At 40.2% G+C, this 21105-nt stretch overlaps 1 protein-coding gene across 2 annotated transcripts in view; it reads left to right on the top strand.

Moving 5' to 3' along the window:
• Positions 1-6784: 6784 nt before the first annotated feature.
• Positions 6785-21105, top strand: part of STRN (striatin) — a 127836-nt gene continuing 113515 nt past the window's right edge. For both annotated transcript variants that reach the window (XM_004711107.2, XM_045287035.1), the window contains exon 1: positions 6785-7073. In XM_004711107.2, coding sequence (XP_004711164.1) covers positions 6840-7073 — 234 coding nt within the window. In that variant the 5' untranslated portion in view covers positions 6785-6839. The remainder of the gene's footprint in view (positions 7074-21105) is intronic.

Here is a 21105-nt window from a genome sequence, read left to right as displayed (position 1 = left end):
AACCTAATGTCATCAAGTCTATTTGACTCAAACTGACCCTACAGTATATAGGATTTTGAAGGCTATAAATTTTGACAGGATCAGACGGCCTCATGTAGAGGCTTTTTCCTGTAGAGCCGCTCATAGTTTTAAACTGCCAACTTTCGGACTAGTATTCCAACACTTTCCTATAACAGTGTTATTATAATTGTTAAGTATAATGATTTTTATGTATTGGTTCTTTGAGCTTGAATCAGCTGACCGGTCATCATGTTAGCTATGAGCTCATAGGAAAGGGTGAGAGTTGCTTCTGGCCACTCCTACTTTGTTACTTCATGGCTTGCAGCTGGGGGGAAATCTGGGACAAGAGATAACAGGGCTACTGATAGAATTCTCCATTACAAAGAATAACTGCAAGTGCTATAATTAGCAGTATGGACAGCAGTGGCATACTGAAGTTCTGCAGAATAGAGGGAGAGCTGAAGTACATACAAAGTAGGTTAAATTCTGAATTGAAAAAGATGAAAAAGCATTGGTCTTAAAATGAAACAAAATGTACTGGACCTGTTTAACTTCATTCATTTTTCTTGGGTTTCTTTTTTTGGCACAATGCCCAGACATCCTGCCCCAACCCCTTGTTTATAAAAACGATGTATCCTATCTGAATTACTTTGGAATCACACCAAGTTTCTGTATAAAGAACCTCAGATAGATGTTTGAGGGAAGTATCATGCCAGGCATTGTAAGCCTAAGTAATAAGATGGAGTGTCGGTGCTCTGTTGAGAAGGATGCCTCACCTGGAAACTACATCTCAGGTGCACAGCAGTCAGAAGGGCCAGCCCATATGTAAAGGGTCTTGTTCTCCACAGACAATGATTTTTATATAATAATGATTACATTAATTGTTGTAAATGCAGTTGAGTTCCCTAGAAATGGAGCAGCATGGTTATTACAAACTAAATACCTCATTCATTCACTGGTGTAATGACTTAATTAGTGTTCTCTTTTACCTCCTAGGAGTCTAATATCTATTGCAGTGGCTACACAGAACTCACGGACAAGATTTATGATTAAAGGGCTTATTATGGAAGTTTACAAGTTGTAATACCAGTGGGAAATGCTCCTGGTGAAATTGGACGTTGCAAAGTTCTTTCAGATCTGCTAATAAAATTCCCAAATGATCAGCTAACCCAGCTCGCTAAATTAAGTGCCCAGATGTAACCAACTCCAGTAAGCCTCTGCCCGGAGGCACTCAGCTCCACTTCTGCCAGTCACCAAGTCCAACTTCCCCCAGTAAGTGCCCAGAGACACCCCACTCCAAAAGTGGCTCTCCTCCACAAAAGTACTCAACTTGCTCAGTGGGTTGGGAAGTCCATCCCTCTGTCCCACGCTCTGGCTCCTGATTCTGCTGCTGCTCCTCTGATGGTATTGCTGTCATCTGGATCCAGGAGGGTCACTGCATAGGAATCATGGGTCCAGATGACACATTTCACTCCTGCCCCTTGTTAGTAATGAGATTCCTCCTCCTGATTCTCACAGGGCTCACTTTGTCCACAGCTGGATGGCACTCCAGGGAATGCAATTCACAATTACTCACAGGTGAATCCGACCAGTATCTTCCCCAACCTTCTTACCAGACCCAAGCAGGGAAAGCTCATTTAGTGGGAGCTAGAGACTGTCTGGAAGACCCACATTAAATAATTTACTGCCCCTGCAACTGGAAAAGTTAAGAGAAGTGTAGAAGTTGGCGACGGAGAGTTTAGGGAAAGAAGGCATACTCAAAAATAAAATTTATCATTTAGCAGAACAGAAACTTAGGTGGATGTCTTGCTCCAGCTTCACAGATGTATTACAATTGTAGTCTTCTCGTGTGCTAGAGAGTCAGATTTGTCAAAGCCTCCTGACTTCAGATTTGAACTCTTTCGTTCTTTAAATATCTGCTACAAAATGAAATTGAATTCTAAGTGGTAAAATTAAGTGTAATTTGGTTAAATCACTAAGTTTATTAATTTGGATGAAATTTAATTTAAACATTTTTAACAATCTAAAGAAATTAATTCCCTAAGATCAACTCTATTCTTCCAAAAAAAAAAAAAAACCCAAGTCATAGGAATAAATAATGGAAGCCAATTTTCCATCCATACAAAACTGTGATGTAGTGATAATTCTTGGTCTCCAAGGAATGTTTTAGGTAATGTAATTTCATTATTTTTCAACTTGTTATTGACTTTTTTGAGGCCAGCCGTTACCGGGTGTCAAGTCTAGGGACTAAAATCTGGTTGGAGCTTGAGGCTAGGTAGAAGCCAAGATGAGCGAGTTACCTGAAGCTGGATAGGCAGCAAGCAGGGGTGAGTGAGAGAAGGGAGTGGGCAGATAACAGAAAAAGTAGATAAGCAGGATAGTTCATATTCCGGCTCTCTAAAGCTCTCTTCAGTCAAAAAGAGACCTCTCATCCGTCAAGTGACACCCATTTCTGAGCACATATCTGGAAGTGTCCTACTAAGGTTTTGTTTGTTAAATTCTCTCTATAGATTTTAAATCATTTTATTGAGGGTTCCTACAGGTTTTATCACATTCCATACATCAATGGTATCAAGCATATTTGTACATATGCTGCCATCATCATGTTCTAAACATTTAATTTCTATTTGAGCCCTTAGTAGCAGCTCTCCCCCCCACCTCCCCTCCTCCACTAATGTTTTATTTGAAGCCTTTTCTCTGAGACGTTTGAAAGTCAGAGACTCAAAATAACCTCATTTTGGGCAATTTGGGAAAATAATTAATTTTAGTGAAGAAAATAAAAGCAAAGGATTTGCCATTATGTGGAACTATAATCCTCATCCCCATGAAAGCATACACGCATAAACCCAAAATAATAAACACTCCATTATCTACATAACCTCCTAGCATTTTGCCTTTTTTTCCTTCTACTTTATTGACTAAAATTTTTTTTAAAAATCAAGAAATCAGTAACACTGAGCTCTGAGGCCTAAATGTTTAGACATAGGCAACAAGTTGATTAAAGATTTATTTTAACTCTACTGAATATATGTTCTGGACGTCTCTAATATTTGCCAGAGCTGTATTGTATCCATTGTGAATTCTGTTGCATTAATAATAGCTCTCCTTTTTCAGTTTACTTATGTCAAACATCATTGTGCTAGGGAATTTACATATTTTCTCTCATCCAAAGGCGCTCTGTAGTGGGCGGCTAACCCAAGAAAGCTAAGACTCTCTCCTCCTGTAATGGTTTACAGCCTCCAAAACCCACCCGGCAGTTCTAATCTGTTTTACAGGGTGTCTCATAGTTGGGTTGCTGAGGCTGTAAATCTTTTTGGGAGTAGACAGCCTTGTAAGTATTTTGCACTGAGCTTGCAATTAACAGCAGTCCAATACTAACCCAACAGCACTATGGGGCTCCTTTATGAAAGAGAAAAATTAAGAACCATCCCAGAAAGATTAGAATAGACATTTCTTGGTGTGATGCTGCCCAACCCATCTCAATCAAAACCACACACACACAACACTCTTTGATTCGGATTACAAATACCATGTCCTTTCCAGCCATTCATCTTTTTTTGGAACTGTTGCCCTGCCTCCCTCCACAATGAGTCATCCTTGCTGTCATGACTGGGAAGACACAGACGAGAGGCTGCTGGATGCCAGTAATGCTGTATTTTGTGATTTGGGTTGTGATTCAGTTTGTGACAGTTGTGTAACAATTGTGAAGCTTTCTGTTACACTTCCTGGGGTAGTTCTCTATTGCTGTTTCAGCAGAAACACCACAAATGGGTGCCTTTAACCAACAGAACATTATTTTCTCACAGTTTAGGACGGTCGCAGTCTGAATTCAGGGTGCTGGCTCTAGGGAAAGGTCCTTGTCTCCATTGAGCTTCTGGCCCTGGGGGATTTTTGTTGGCTTGCATTTCTCTTCAGCTATTTCTGCTTGCTTGTTTAATGTCTTTTACATCTCAAAAGAGATTGATTTCAAAAACATCCAACACTAGTACTGTCCCAAGAAAACCCATTTGCAAATAGGACTATAATCACAGGTACAGGGTTCAGGATTTTAAAGCATCTATTTTGAGCAGTACACAATTCAATCCATAATACCTCCACAAAGTGTTTGTTTTAAAAAGGTGATTCATACTGAACATGGAATATTTGAAAAGGACAGAAGGACAAAAAAATCATTAACAAAACCACTATTACTTCATATTTATGGTTTGAGTCTGATTAATAAAACGCAATAGGACAAACTAGAGTTGCACCATGGGATTTCCAAGGCTTTAAATCCTAAGTAGACTGCCACATCTTTCTCCTGCAGAGATTTGAACTGTCAACCTTTAAATTGCAACTGAACTCTTAACCATTGTGCCCTTTGTGCTTCTCTGATTGAGCATAGGAGGGTATGATTTTCTTAAGGCATGCCAGGGCAAAAGAACTGTAAGGGAAGACCTTTTTTAAAGTTAGCATTTTTGCCTTTTAATTTAAGAAAAAGTCCACATTATGGAAGAATTTGGAGGAAGAGAAAAGTAAATTTCTTTATGATTTCATCATAATATGATGATTTTTGATATTTTGGTACATTAAATGAATGTCTTTGGCAAAAGTAATGCTCATGGCACTGGCTAAATATAATTTTGAGCGTAAATTCTTAAAATTGAAAAAGGTATAATAGTATTCTAAGCAATAGTGTCACTAAATATAGATGAGAAGGGTGCTTTTATATTTGTGTAAGCGTCCATGTTATCTATCTAATGATGTTATTAACTGATTTAAAGGAATTGTCAGACATGTTAGAGGAGAAAAAAATTTCAACGTATAAAATTCTTAGATCACTTGAATCACCCAGACGACAAAACATGCCATGGTTGCATAATCGTCCCCTTTGTCCTCTGGTAGGTCTGAGGAATACAAAAGGGGGCAATGAGTTAATGAGAAGATAGCTAGAATAGCAGGAAATCTGGGTCCCAGTTTCGGCTGTGCCACTTACTGAAGGGCTCATTGTGGACACGTCTGGTAACTTTCTGGGCTTCAGTGTCTTGAGCTGTAAAATGAGAGGCTTGGCCTCTATCTCAAAGGACACTAAAAGTCCAAATAATTTGTGGCACGAGGAATTTTGCCAGGCTGGGAAACATCTTTTATCATAATAAAGACCGGATTCATAAAGGAGAAACATGGAATAGCTGTGAAGAGGAGAGCTTGCCATCTTTATTTGCAACCCGAATAAATACAATGTGTTTCCTGTCCTTCCCCGACTACTGTGGAAGGGGTGGAGGAGAGGACAGGGACAGGATGTCCTTCCCTTACACCGGCCTATAACTTTACACGGTTTTTTCCGCCTCATGGTCATCAGGTCTCCTATCCAAGCCTTTTATTTTGCCATACAAAGGAAGTACACATAACTTGTTGGGGTGACAAAATTGGGCTGAGTTCCATTTTATTTGTTATTTTTAAAAGTGTCTTTCTTTCTCTTATTGATCTAGTATGAATTTTAATCACATAATATCAGAGACTTTGGCGATGGAAGACCTTAAGGAGGAACTTTTAAAAGGAAAGGAATTTGTTGGGTCCTTAGCAGGGTAATAACTATTGCCAATTTGCAGATGAATGCTAGAATAAGCCAGGAACGGGACACGTGAAAAGAGAGATACCTGGATACCTATGACAGCCCGAGGGAGCAGAAAGGAACTTCTGTTCTTTCAAGTAGTGAAACTAATGTACTGTGAGAGTTATTTGTACAAATGCCAAGCTTCCCTGGATGACAGCATGTCTTGTTTATCTCTAAATCCTCACTCCAGTGTGGGATGTAATGAGGAAGAGGAGGCCGGCTGCCCCCATAAAGATGTACAGTCTCAGAAACCCTAGGGCGCAGTTCTAGGGACCCTTTAGGGGTGGGCTCTATGGCAGGTGGGTGGGAGTTTGTACTTTTGGAATGGTGTGGCAAATTGAGTGGCAAATTGTACGGGAATAAGGTAGGAAAAGGAGAACAAAGTGTCAGGGGAATTTGGAGATCTGAAACTTTTATAGGACTCCGGAAGAGTCGTTTTCTCAGGTGAAGTGTTAACTAACCAGAATTTGGGAGAAGCAGAAAGCAGCTTCGTTGAATAGTGCAGAGTTAACCAGAGTTTAAGTGAAACTAGATCAGGAAGCTGAGTTGAACCTCGGGATGAACAAGGAAGGCAAAAGCGATAGCGATGTGCAGATTGGCAGAAGAGAGTGGAAGAGTCTAGGGTCAGCAAAACCCCGAAGTCAGAGTGGAAGGGAGTGGACCGGTCGGCTGGGTGGAGAACAATAGTCTGGGAACAGGACTAGAGTGGCTCACTTTGAGCTTGTTTCTTAACAAACTACCAGGAAGCCCTAAACGATGTGCAACTCGGGCTGGTATTTTTGGCGTGATAACTTCCGTGTGTGTATGTGTGTTTGCAACAGGGAGCGCCCGCCCTAGAACTTCCGCGTGCGAGCGATACTGGAGACCTGCCAGCCTGCGCCCAGCCCTGACCCTAGAGGAAACTGGCGCGCCCGGCCGTGCTCGGGCCCCCAATTCCGCTGGCGGGCGGGCCGGCGGCCACGCCCCGGCCGAGCCGCAACCTGATAGGCCGCTTTGGCCGCGCGCGCCCTGCGCTACGCCCCGCGACTACATTTCCCAGTAACCCTTGCGCCGCCCGCGCGCCGCAGTTGACCCATTTCCCGGCCCGTCACGGGCTTAGCCGGCCCCCGCGCCAAGGCTGCTGCTGCTCCCTGCTGACTGGGGTGTGGGCGGGGAGCGGCGGAGGGAGGAGGAGGCACTGCCGCCGCCGCCGCCGTTGCCTCCACTGCTGGGCGCCTGGGCAGCTCCCCGGGCTTCTACGGCCGCCATGGACGAGCAGGCGGGTCCTGGCGTCTTCTTCAGCAACAACCACCCGGGCGCCGGCGGTGCCAAGGGGCTCGGGCCTCTGGCGGAGGCTTCCGCGGCCGGCGACGGGGCGGCTGCAGCGGGGGCGGCCCGAGCCCAGTACAGCCTCCCGGGGATCCTGCACTTCCTGCAGCACGAATGGGCCCGCTTCGAGGTGGAGCGAGCCCAGTGGGAGGTGGAGCGGGCGGAGCTGCAGGTAAAGACCCTCCCGGCCTGGTCCTCTCCATCCCGCCTCTTCGCCCCTCCCGCCCCGGTCCCGGCCCCGGCTCCGGCCTCCTCTCCCCCCTCCTCCTCTCCCCTCGCTCCCGCCCACCCCGCGGTCCTCCCGCGCCTTCTCCTCTGGCTCGCACCTCTGCCTGTCGTCGACCCCACTTCCGTGACCCCGTTCCCACGCTCGCCCCGGGTGCGTTGTTTACCCGCGAGTCCCGCTCCCTTTCGCCTCCCCCTGCCCCTCTCTAACTCGGTCTGACTTGAACTCTTCGCATCCTGCCTGTGGCCCACCCTTCAGTGCATTTGTGGAGCTGACAGTAGTTTGAGAGACGCGGAGCAAACCATCGTCTGCTACGGTGTGTCCCATCCTGCGTTAGGGAACATTTCCAGCAAAAGATGCTGCCGGTTGGCTTTTCTATTTTTTTGTGCCAGTTGGCTTTTCTCTTTGAAGGGAAAGGCATCAGAAGTTATGTGCGAGGGCCCTTGACTTTAGGCGAGAAGCTGACGTGAGGCAAACGCGTTATTAGAAATACCAACTCTCTTTTTTCATATATGCAAATGCTTCTGCTCCACCCCCTCCTCCCTCCCCCGCGATTCTTTGAGGTATTTCGGATTCCTGGGTTTTAAAGGAAGGCATTAGATAATCAGCTAGACACAGAGATGATTGCTGTTCTCCAGCTCTTAAAACTTTCCAAGGGCGAATTGTATGTTCGGTATTTTGTGAAATAGACAGGTCTGTGCTTTAAAAATAACGAAAGTCACCTTTTAAAGTTAGTTACCTGACTGTTCAGCTCACGGTTGTTAGTTGCCCTCCAGTACAGAGTCTGCAAGATACAAAGTATAGCCAGGGAGGGGCTGTTGGGGGCCCCTTAGAAGAATGAGTGAGGCTGACGCTTCACAGGCCCTTCTCAGTTGGTGTTCACTGGTTGGTCTTGGGACTTCCAAGGCATACAACTCACTTTTTCACAAGGAGCTTAAGGAACTATGAATGGCTGTTCTTGTCTGCTTTATGGCTAATTCTGTATATTTACAAACTGCATATCTAGTGTTGGTTGGGCAAACACTTGAGGATAAAGTGCCACCCAGCCTGACACGTTTTTTGGTAACTTGCATTTTCTTCGGCACTGTTGAAGAGTCACGTGTTGGAATTGGTTTCATGGGTTTGTAGTGGATGTGGCCCTGGGAAGAAGAGACAGGCTTTTCTGGCTGCTGTGACCTTGAAATCTTTCACCTCTTGGGCCTTTTTGTAATTTATTTCAGCATGTGTTTATTGAGCACTAGTCTTGGCAACTTTTTCATCACTACAGTTTTTAGTTTCTTAGTAGTTGGAATTTTTTTCTCAGTAATGAATCTGACAGTATAAGTAAGTGTTCAGTAGATTTGAAAACTCATACCATCATTTTTTTGAGCAATACAATCTAAACATGAATTTGAGGATTTCAGACTTCAAGGAAGCATTAAAGGCAAGACTTAACTTTGATGTTGAAGAAAATCATTGTTGCCTGCAGTTCTTTAAATTTTTATTTATTTGTTTTTTTCTCCAGTTCAGGTTATGTGGGATAAGCCAGACTCATTTGGTCAAAACAAGCAAGAAAACTGCACTTAACCAAGGGAACTTCCAGCCTACTCTTCCCTCTCTCCTTTTCTCCTCTTCCTGTGTTTGAACTTGTCAATTTACCTGTGGTGAAGGCAAGTCTTATAAGGCAAACAGAAAAATACTATATATGTGTGTGTATATATATGTATATATATACATATATATATATACATATATGTGTGTGTGTATACATAGACACGGGGGCTACAAAAAGTTATGCCAAATGTGTGTGAGTGTATGTGTGTCTGTATAGGAGAGGCCTTCAAAAAATTCCTGGGAAGATTCTATTCTCTTTGAATCCCAATGCATATATACTGTCACACTGGACTAAGTTTTACTTATCCTATGCTGTCACATATTTTAATCTTCCTGTTTCTTAAACATCCTTTAGAGGACTTTTCCAAATCCCCATGGTGGAGTTAATGTTTCCCTCTTTGGACTCTGATGTTGGACTGCTAACCACAGTCAGCAGTTTGAACCCACCAGACACTCCACCGGAGAAAGAGGAGGCTGTATGGCTCCCACAAAGACTTACCATCCTAGAAACCCACAGGGGCAGTTCTATTCTGCCCGTTTGGGTCACTGTGAATCAAAGTCAATGCATTTTGGTTATCTGTCTGTCTTTCCATTACATATTATCTGTCTTCTTGGGTTGTTTATGTCATGTTATATACTTCAGTAGTTTCACCCATGAGGTCCATCATATATTAAGGGTACAACTTTTATGGTATCTTTTGATTTGACTCAAATGACAGAAGTCTACTTAAATATCAAATTAAATTAAATTTAAGCTTCTGCAGAGAAAAAAATTTAAATGTGTCATGTTTTTCGAACTAGATTAAGTTCATACTATGTATTTTTGTGAGGGAAAATTGGCAGGAATCTGGTCTGAATCCCCCTCATTAGTGTAATTGAAAATGTTTCTTTTAAAAATTTGAACATTTCTTCTAATTTTTCTTTTGCCATTGGAATTTTCCTGCTAATAGGATGTAAAAGAGTGAATGGATTGTAATGAAATATGGATCAGTTGGTGTTGTTTTTAAAGCTCTTCTCAAGCCCTTAACATCAAAGTCAACAAGAATAACTAAGATTAAGGCTAATTTGTCCCTTTGGGAACCTGTCAGTCCTGCTCTTCCATGTTGTCGGCAGAGTTGTGAAAGGCAATTCAAGCTTTCATCCACTTACCTGGTCCAGCCTGCCTAGCTATCAGTACTTCCTGCCTCCTTCAGATCTTGAGAGTAAGAGACCTGTCCCATTTTGCTGAAAGCTTCTTTGTCATCTTTCTTACTTGCACCATCTTACCAAAAAGAGCCCCCAAACTCACTGTCATCCAGTCACTTCTGGCTGGTAGTAACCCTATAGGACAGTGAAGAACCCCTCTTGTGGACTTCCGAGGCCGTAACTTTTTATAGGAGCAGAAAACTTTTTTTCCCAAAATTGCCAATCTTAGTTAATATTAATGGAGCCCTTTTTCAAATTTGACTGCTACTCCGCTGCTCCCCAGCCAACCACCACAAACAGAGATGAAAGTATGTACGTAATTCACGGGAGAAGAGTGGTTAAGAGTATTACTGAGCATGGTTGAAGGAATGAATTGAGGATGGAATTGTGTGTGAGACGTTATAGTAGATGCCCTAAAATAAACAATATAGTTGGAGTTGTAGAATGTAAACAGAAGAGTAGAATCGGCGTGTGTATCTTTTGAGGGAGTGGATTTTCTGAGAATAGTGTCAGAGAAGAACATTGCATAAGAGTAAATGGAAATAGATCAGAAGAAGAGAATGCTGTGAGGTAATGAGAAGCTAAGGCTTGAACTAAGCAATTGACCAATTATTGACATAGGAAAGCAAGCATTTAAATGAACACACACACACACACACACACACACACACACACACACACGAGGTTGTAGTGTATGTTGGGGAGAGAGAGAGAGATTGCTTTACCTGAAAATGCTAGAATTGTGTGAAACAGTAGTATGATTGTATAGCATAGGCATGTAGTGTTACAGTTATGTACGGGAGTGTTTGTAGATCTACATTTTTATATTATTAATTCATTCTTTTATTCTACAAATACTTTTTGATCTTTCTTATGCCAGATCCTGATGTAGGTGTTGGAGATACAAAAATGAGCAAAATAGACCCAACCTTCCTGAACTTAAATCCTGGGGGAAGGAGACCCGTGATAAATACATACTTCAAACATTAGCTGGTAATAAATGCCGTGAACAAGCAGGGTAAGGGAGATATGGAGTGCTTGAGATGCTGGGGAGGAAGAGGCATTACTGAGCGATAAGGTGACATTTGATCAAAGACTTTTGACAGGGTGACACTTGAGGAAAGAGCATTCAGGGGCACATGCTGGGATATTTGAGGGAGAACACTATGCAAGTGTGGCTAGAGAAGAGTAGGAAACGATGTCAGAGACGGACGGGGTAAGGACTTGCTGACTAGTCAGCAAGATGCGTATTCATAAATGTTTTGGACAAAAAGTGACATGGCCTTTAAAAGGAGCCTTTTGGAAAGTTTCAGAACTGAGCTGAAGGTGAGACAAAGGTAGAAGAAGCTGGAAGACCATTTAGGAAGCTGGCTTATTAATTCCATCCTGAGATAATGGTGACTGGACTGGAGCGATAGTGATGAGGGATGTCAACATAGATTTTGATACCTATTCAAAACAATAGATCCTGAATTCATTTTGAAGTTAGAGCAAGATGTGGTGGAAGTGTGATTTGAGAGAGGGACTCAAAAGATTACTCAAAAGCGTTTTAACAGTAGTTCCATAGGACTGTTGACAAGATTCACTGAGTCTTAAAATGGACAGAGGAAACAATTTGTTAGGTTACTGTTTCTTATAACTGTTATTTATGATTATAGTAAGAAGCAGTATGCAGTAGACCTGGATTTAGGTCCTTGCTCTAAAACCTACTAGCTATTGTATTTTATGGCTAAAATACCTATTTTTAATATTTCTGACCTCAGGAATTTTATAATTTCCTCACGTGTAAACTGAGGATGTTAGACCCTGTGGGAATGAAATGAGATATTTAAAAATATCTATCAGAGACCTAGTATATAACACACAGTAAATACTGAGTAAATAAATATAGGGTAGAAAGTACATGATGATAAATTGGTACTCTCATTTCCATTTCCTTTTCCCCAGAGAGAAGCCTAATCTGTAGTTAGGAACAGTTCTAAGCTAGGGCATGTAAGTACTCTGGGACCAGTGGTTTGACAATGGTACTAAGGGATGTTTAAACATTGATGGTATTCTTTAAAGATATAGCCATCACATTGGTGATAATGTACATTGGGTTCCAGACCACCACGGTAAAATGAATTGTGCAATATAATGAGTCACACACCTTTTTTGGTTTCTTAGTGCACATAAAAGTTATATTTTTGCTATACTGTGGTCTGTTAAAAAGTATACCATAGCTTTGTGAAAAAGTTTGAAATATAAGAATTACCAAAATGTGATGGAGACATAAAGTGAGCTCATGCTATGGGAAAAGTGGCATTGATAGACTTTGATTGATGCAGAATTGCCACAAACCCTCAATTTGTAAAAAAGTCACTATCTGCAAAGTGCAGTAAAACAAGGGATACTTGTACTTGCTTTCCCTAATAATTCACTATGTGTCTGTTGAAAGAACCTGGCCACACAGTGGCTAAGCTCTCGACGGATAACGGAGAAGCTGGTTGTCTAACCCACCCAGCTGCTCCCATGTGCTTCCATAAATATTACAGCCAAGGAAACCTTATTAGATGAGTTGGAGTTGATTTGACAACACTCTCAAACATGGGCCTGCTATCTTGGTATTTGCATTAACTCATTATGAATGTATGTATTTTAACCTTACTTTGACTTATTGATTTACAAATTTTATATAGAGAGAATGAATCTTGGACTTATTTGGCCCTTTTAAATCAGTTGTTTGAAACTTGAGCAGGTGAACCCATTGTTGTATGGTGTTATTTTGTGTACAGGTTCAATTTTCATTCTATTCCTGTTGTGTATGGGTAAGTCAGTTTTGACTCACAGCAACCCCATGTGACCGGATAGAACTACCCTATGGGGTTTTCTAGGCCTAAATCTTTACAGGAGCAGTGTCAGAGGAGCTCCTGGGTGATATCGAACCAACAACCTTTTGTTTAGTAGCTGAGTGTTTTATATACTTGAAATTTTACTGTCTTTCATTAAACTTTGGGAAGGTTATAGAAGTTTTACTCTTTTTAACCTCCTACCCTACGATCAGTTACTTTAGTTCAGTGTTTCTTGACTTTAGAAATGTGTTAGAATAATCAGGGGGAACTTTTAAAATACCTGTTGTTTGGCCTCTACCCTAGACCAATAAAGACAGAATCATAGGCATTAGGGTCCGTGGCATTAATATTATGAGAGGGCTTCATAAAGTTCATGGGAAAACTTTATCTTCTAATTCCATTTTTCCACAAACTTTTAAAAGTCTTCCCCTATAGATTATATATACATGGTTCCATGTATCTAAGTATACAGTAACTTAAGGTCCACAATATGTTCTTGAAATAGGACATTATATGATTTGGATGTAATCTTGTCTTGTTGCTTTTTCTTTAAGCATCTCAAACAAGTTCATGCCTTAATAGAAATCTTCAATTGTTGGGAGAGATTTGTTTTTGCATTTGGTCCTCAATCCATGCCCTTAACAATTTCTCCATATCTGACCTAGCAATTTCTCCATATCTGATATAGGTATCATTATGTGTTCATTAATGAGTCTTGTAGATTACAATCTTAACAGCTTGATGAATCTTATGATTTTGAGGATTACTGTGATTGTGGAGTGCTACTTGCTTAAATATCCAGCAACAGTGTCCACTGATTTTCCACCTTTGTGTTAAAACAGTTTGGAGCCCTGCTGGTGTAATGTTTACACATTGGGCTGTGATTGTTTGGCCAACAGTTCAAAACCACCAACAGCTCTGCAGGAGAAAGACTGGGTTTTCTACTCCTATAAACAGTTACAGTCTTGGAAAACCACAAGGGGTCGCTATGAGTCAGCATTGACTCAATGGCAGATGACAGCGAGTTTGGCTCTGTAGTTTACTAACCATTTGTTTCACTTCCAGATCATTACTTCACCTTTTCTTCTTGCTGCTGCCCTGGGGTGGGAGCCCTCATGCGCTTCAAGGTATATTTTTGAAAGAAAAGTAAACAGCACTAGAACACTCAAGTGCTGCGTGAAACATGAGGCTGTATGCTCCAGCCTGCAAGTTGAAGTTTATAGCGTGACACATTAAATGTTTTAGGTGGAAAGTTCAGCACAGTACAATACATACATAAGCCAGTAGCATAAATATTTACTATGACTATCAAAACATATGTTTTACAGGTTATATAGGTACTATACCATTACTGTATACACATATACACATATGCACATTTACTTTGTTGGATGTATGTGTATGGGAAGCTGCCCCATTCCATCATGTTCCTTTCTCCTATCAGGATTTCTGAACTCTCTTACAGTTTTAAGGGACCACCAACATATATGTGGTTGGACATTTCCTGAATGGATGTTATATGGCACTGAATATATGTATAGGTCTATTCATGTATCTGTTCGGTAACAGTACTTACATTATTCTTTGGGAGAATTGTTCTTTGATAGAATTTGGGATACAATGTGTTATATACTTCTTTCTGGTGACAGTTAGCATTTGATTTTAATCAGTAGAATATTACAATTTTAATCAACTCTGCTGAATGAAAGTTGTCATGCTAGAGTGAATTTTGAGAATAATCAATTCCAGCTCTCTTTCATAGGTAAGTGAGGTCCAGAGAGGTATTAAAGTGACCAAGAATGAAATAAGTGACGAAGCTTGTACAAAAGCTAAGCTTTTAGTTATCATTCCAATTTTAAAAACCCTTCTGATACATAATTTCATTTGGTCTTACCAACTTTCTTAATCAGTGTCATACTGATGGCACCTGTATCATTATCTTTTTATTTAAATAAAGATTTTTAAAAATTAGAAATTTTATTGATTTCTACTTCTTTTTAGCTTACTGGCTCCATGTAGAAGATCTTTCCTTGTTTATGGTGTTCTGTAGTTTGATTGTGTCTCAGAACGTGAACTCTTTATTGTTATGTTAATTATACAGGCAGATAACATGCCATCTCAACAATATTCATACGTATAGTTTGGTGGCATCACATAAGTTCATCATATTGTTCAACCATCACCATTTACAGTTGAGAATATAGATTTTGTATGGACCCTGTTACACAGTCCTTGAATTAATGGATCTTTGTCTTGTGAACTCTGTAAAATTATCTCTAGATTTCTTCCCTATTAGATTGTCTTTTCCTCTCTTTTGGGGACTTTGATTACTTTTATCTCACACCTTCTCCTTTAATGTGTTCTATGTTTTTCAATTTTTTATCTCTTTATGAAGGCATTTGGGGAAATTAATTTGGATTCATATTCCAGTCCAATTAATTTTCTCTTGAGTTGAATCTAATCTTTTTTTTTTTTTGAATCTAATCTTTTAATGCCAGTCAAGAAGTTTTCAATTTTATTATTAAGGTTCAGTTTGATTTTTTTTTCAAAACTGTTGGGTCCTTTTAGTTAAAGTTTTTGTTTCTCTGTAGGTATTTTCAGAGTCATAAATGATACTTTAAGCCAGCAGTTCTCAACCTGTGGGTTGTGACCCCATTGGGGGTCCAGAGACCCTTTTACAGGAGTCGCCCGATTCACAACAGTAGCAAAATTACAGTTAAGAAGTAGCAACAAAAATAATTTTATGCTTGGGGGGTCACCACGACATGAGGAACTGTGTTAAAGGGTCACGGCACGAGGAAGGTTGAGAACCACTGCTCTAACTCTAGGAAATGTAGTTTGCACTTGGTGTTTCTTTCCTTGCAGTGTTTGAGGTCTGGAAAGCCATGTCTGGTATGCTGTGTGTGCTGGCTGGTTCTTGGTCAAGATGACTTATTTCTTTGTATGCTAGATTAGGCTTCTTTGTGTGCTGCTCACTGTCCTTGAAAATGTTTTTTATGAAAAAAATCTGAGATCTCAAATGATCTCAGGAAGGCTTTTGCATTTGCTTCCTGTAGTTGTCTGGAGGCATTATCCTTCAGTCCAAGAAACCTTTAAAGCAAATGCCTTGCGTGGGGTTTTGTAGACCACCCAAGGAGCCCTGGCAGTGAAATGGTTATGCTTTAGACTTCTACGTGAAAAGTCAGCAGTTCAGACCACCAGCTGCTCTTGGGAGAAAGATTAGGCTTTCAACTCCTTTAAGGAGTTGCAGTCTTGGAAACCCACAGAGGCATTTCTACCCTGCCCTGTTGGGTCACAGTGAGTTAGCATTGAGTTGCTAGCAGGAAGTTTTTTGTTTTTTTTTAACTGACAAGAATGTTGCTTTGAGTACATATGAGGACCGACCAGTATACCTCTGCTTCACCTTTCCATTGAGGGCATATGCCTTTTGGGGTTTTGCAAAACATGCAGTATAGCACCTATAACACCCTATTTGGTCCCAATGGGATGGCAGCTAATAAGACCTGAATGTATGGCCCTGGTCTCTTTGGTTTTTGCTCTTGACTCCTGTAAGACAGCCAGAACTGAAGTTCATATTTATTCTAGATGGTCAATTTTTTAAGGACAGTTGCATTTTTCTTATTCTCTTACCTCACTAGATTCCTGTTTTTCCTTATTTGGACTATGTATTCCATACTAGGGGCCCTGGTGGTGTAGTAGTTTATACATTAGGCTGCTGATTGCCAGGTCAGCATTTCAAAACTATTAGCTGTTTCCAAGGAGATCAATGGCTTTGTGCTCCTGTAAAGAGTTTCTTGCAATGAGTTTTGGTTTGGGGTTTTAAATCTGGACCATTAAAAATACAGCTGCCTTTGGAATCTCTAGAGGTTCTTGTTTTGGTGGCGGCTTTGACAAAATAGTCTGTGCCATAATTTGGCAGTGAATAACGTGGGCTTTCGAGTCATAGCTACATTACTTCCTATTTATAATCTTTCTGGGTCTCATTTTTATTTATCAAAGTAGTTGTAATCTCATAAAAGATAAAGTATGCCTGATAAGTAGTTTTCTCTTGTTGATTGGAATTTCTAAGGGCATTGTGTATTTGAGTGTATCATTTATTTACTAATAGAAGGCCAGAACCAGTTTAAGTGATCATGTGGCATAGTAACTACTTAGGTTCTTTGGCCCCGTTAATAGTGATGTCAAAACATCAGGTTTAATGTGGATTACGGTGCAGGCTATGGATTGGGAGGTCGGGGAAACGCCATAGTTGAGAGTAGTAGATGGTAATAGTTGTAAGTTCTGAGAACTGGAGGCACTTAATAATAGAGGAAATTTGGAGTTTGAAAGAAAAACTTAAGGCAAGAGAGAAAAGCTGAAAGAGTGTGGGGTAAAAGGAGTTGGGTTGCAGTCTTTCTGTATGGTTGCCAGTTTGAAACCACCAGCAGCTCCCAGGGAGAAAGTGGACTAAACAGTTACAGTCTTGGAAACCCACAGGGGGTTGCTAGGGTCAGTATGGACTCCTGGCCGTGCGTTGGTATTTGGAGAAGAAGGAAAGAGACTGTCGATGGGGAGGATGCAGAGGCAGAGTAGAGCGGAACATGGCACACTGTGACCTATTCTTAACTCTTAAAGCATGCGTTCCTGTATTCATCGTTTCCAAACTTGTAATTATAGAATCTAGACTCGGGCACAGACACACACATTATTCATTCTAATAGACTTCCAAAGGGACCTTGAACATTAGTCACGTCTTTTGTTTATCAGTTAAATTCAGAGAAATGAAAGAACTTGTCATTTGGTGCTTTGGTATAGATTTAGTTTAGAACTCTACTATTAGTTTAGGTTAGACTTGCTATGCAGACCTGTGTATTAGTCTGCACACCACATTGTCCTTTATTGATCCCTACTCAGTGTAGCTGCTTCTGAATGAAGGAGCCATGTGAATTACAATATAGTCTTTGGGACTCATTGAAGAGCATCTCACTGCTGCTGTGGGATAGAAACCCCTGAAAGCCTATTATATTAAAAAGCCAAAGTAAATACAATGGTTCATAATACCTAATGGGTGCTACTTTGTAATGTGATTGAAACATTATTATTACTATTACTATTACTGTGTTAAGGAAAGAAGTATTTCTTTAATGCTTTTTATGTGTAGACAAGGTACAGTAATAAGAGAAAACATTTGACTGACACAAACTATATCTGACTTAGTACAAATGGTGTAGAAGACAGATTTAGGAACAGAATGCATTTGTAATCCAGAGACTACTTGTGTAGAATATGGTGTTCACACAATGCCCTTATCACATAATGTCTTAATGCACAGAACATACTGGATGTTAAGCAGTGCATGCTGTTTAAGTATGCATTATAAACATATTGAGCGTAAATATTGCTTCTTACCCTATTTTCAAGCTTTTCTTAAAGTGGAACAATTTATTCAAATAATTATAAAGTAAAGAATAGGAAAGTCTAGTAATTTCTCCTTCAGAGGTAATTAACAGTGTATATTAATGGGGAAGGAACAACTTACAAAAAGATAGTGAGAATGATGGTGCGATTTGAAGAATGTAACCAGTGTCACTGAATTACATGTGTAGACATTGCTGATTTAATGTATGTTCTGCTGTGTGTAATCTCAACAGCAAAATAAACTATTGAAAATGTTCCGTGTATCACTGTGGCTTATTCTAATTTATTTATTTTTGTGTTGAGAATACTGCAATCAAATGTTTACCTGTTTAAAAACACCTGCAAATTTGGAGCTTTTTGTAGTTTGCTGTTAGGTTGCCCATAATATAGTTTGTTTATTGATCATGTATCACAGTTTGTGTAGTGTTTGGGTAATTAGGTTATTATTAACTTTTCTGTTTTACCTACACTGTGTTAAAGCAATAATATTATATTAAGGGAATTGCAATAGATAAGTTTTCTTTTTTTATTATCAGTCATTTTAGTGGGAGGGTCTTTACAAATCTTATAACGGCCATCACTCACTTATATTAAGCGCACTTGTAAATACTTGCTGTCAACATCTCCAGAACATTTTCTTTCTATCTGCAATTGATAAGTTAATGAGCATGTGTCTGAATATAAAACTGTGATCAGCTCTGTGAATGTTCACCTAATCTACAATGATGAACAATTTAAAAAGAGACACCAGAATAATGTGTCAACCATGCATTAGCTTTTTATACAGAAAGTTGTTTGAGGAAGTAAGATAATTTTCTTTGGCCAACTTACTATTGTTTAATTTTTATGATAAATGTACCTAATATGTACAAGGTAATAGAATATTAGAAGATACTAATATGTAAAAAGGAAACTTTATTGTAGAGTTGCCTGGAAACAGTATGACAAAGAAATTTTAAAAGTGTAGGTATTTTGTTTGGAAATAAGGAGGGTAGAAAAATAAGGGCGTGAGAGCCCTGGAATTACAGGTGAGTTTGGGGAAGTATGGAAGAAGGTTGGCCGGAATAGGCCCTTTGGGAGTGGCACATAGTTTCTTGGCATACCTGCATTATAGGAATACCATGAAAGCACCAGGAGACATGCTTCACCACTGTACACACAGGTTCCATTAACACCCATTTGCAAGTGACAGAAATTGGATCCCAATACCAGTGTATCTAGTTCTGAGGAATAAACAGAATGTCAAATTCCACATGGGTGATACCAATTTCACCTGAAGGAAAATTACAACTCAGTTTGGTGCTTGTTCTCAATTTTTGTTTTGTTTTGTTTGTACTTCTCAAATAAGAAGGTTAAACAGTGAGCAGAGGAGCCTAAATTATAGGCATAGCCAAACCCGCTCCTGAGGAATGTAGTTTCCCATAAACCTGAAAGGAGGGGGCAGGGAGGAACCTGGGGATCTGGGTCAGCACACTCTTGGACCAGCCTTAAGAGCAGGGTTCACAGAGGAAGAGGATATCCATGGCCCCAGTAATTTAATCCTGCTTGTTATCTGTGGTTTCTTCTCTTCTTTTTTTATTCTCCAGAAAGAAAAAGTTTCATTTATTAAGCATTTACCATGTGCCAAATTAAATACCAAGCACTTTACATGTGTCATCTATTATACTATTTTAAAAACTGTATGTAGTCTTATTAATCATTCTCTAATTTATAAATGAGAAATTTGAGGACAGAGGTGAAAAGTTAAGTAATTTGCCTCTTGAGTGATAGGCATACATAGGAATGAGGAAACATTTTGACGTTTTTTGTGTTCTTTCATGTTCTGGGTAGTAGTAAGATGTTTCCTTTACCTTTGTCATCCTGGGATATTTGTAATAATATTCCAAGATTCGGTTGATTTTTTTTTTTCTGGGGATCTTTTCCCACTGCCAAACAGAAGTTTTTCTTCATACATAAGGCAGAGACATTGCTTTCTGACACCATCAAGACTAGCTGGTCAGAAGTTGATCAGATAAAAGTGAAAAAGATAATTAAAATGCTACCCTGAAGAGTTTAAGTTAAAAATATATAAATGAGTAGTCATTTGTCAGACTAAGCCCTCCTCACTCCACCACCTCCCCTTTTCCCACCATTTTCCCAGTCTTATAATTGTTTTACCCACATCTCATTTGACAGCAATTAAAAAACAACAACATTTTATTGGGGGCTTTTACAGTTCTTATTACAATTCATACATACATCCATTTTGTCAAGCACTTTGTACATATGTTGCCATCATTTTCAAAACATTTTCTTTCTACTTGAGCCCTTGATAACAGCTCATTTTCCCCTCTCTCATGAACCCTGGATAATTTATATATATATTTTCATATCTTACACTGACCGCTGTCTCATTTCACCCACTTTTCTGTTGTCTGTCCTGGGAGAGGGTTTTATGTAGATCATTGTGATCAGTTTCACCTTTCTCCCCCCACCTTCCCCTTCCCCTCCTGGTAGCCCTACTCTCATTATTGGTCCTGAGGGGTTTGTCTGTCTTTGCGAGCTCTTATCTGTATGTGGTCTGGTCTGGTCTGGTCGAGCTGGATTTGTAAGGTAGAATTTGGTGCTTACTGCCCTCTGACTGGCTCGTCTCTTCCATGTGACCCTTCTGTAATGGGATGTCCAATTGCCTACAGATGGGCTTTGAGTCTCCACTTTGCATTCACAATGATGAGATTTTTTGTTCTGGGTCTTTGATGCCTGATACCTGATCCCATTGACACCCCCTGATCACACAGGCTGGTGTGCTTCTTCCATATGGGCTTTGTTGCTTCTGAGCTAGATGGCCACTTACTTATTTTCAAATCTTTAAGACCCCAGATGCTATATCTTTAGATAGCTGGGCACTATCAGCTTTCTTCACATTTGCTTATGCACCCATTTTATTTTCAGCGATTGTGTCAGGAAGGTGAGCATCACAGAATGCCGGCTTA

Source organism: Echinops telfairi, unplaced genomic scaffold (assembly GCF_000313985.2).
Source record: "Echinops telfairi isolate 266 unplaced genomic scaffold, ASM31398v2 ScPeMD7_10;HRSCAF=50, whole genome shotgun sequence".
Lineage (NCBI taxonomy): Eukaryota > Metazoa > Chordata > Mammalia > Afrosoricida > Tenrecidae > Echinops > Echinops telfairi.
Note: the sequence above shows the minus strand (reverse complement) of the source record. Positions and strands in the feature narration are given on the sequence as shown.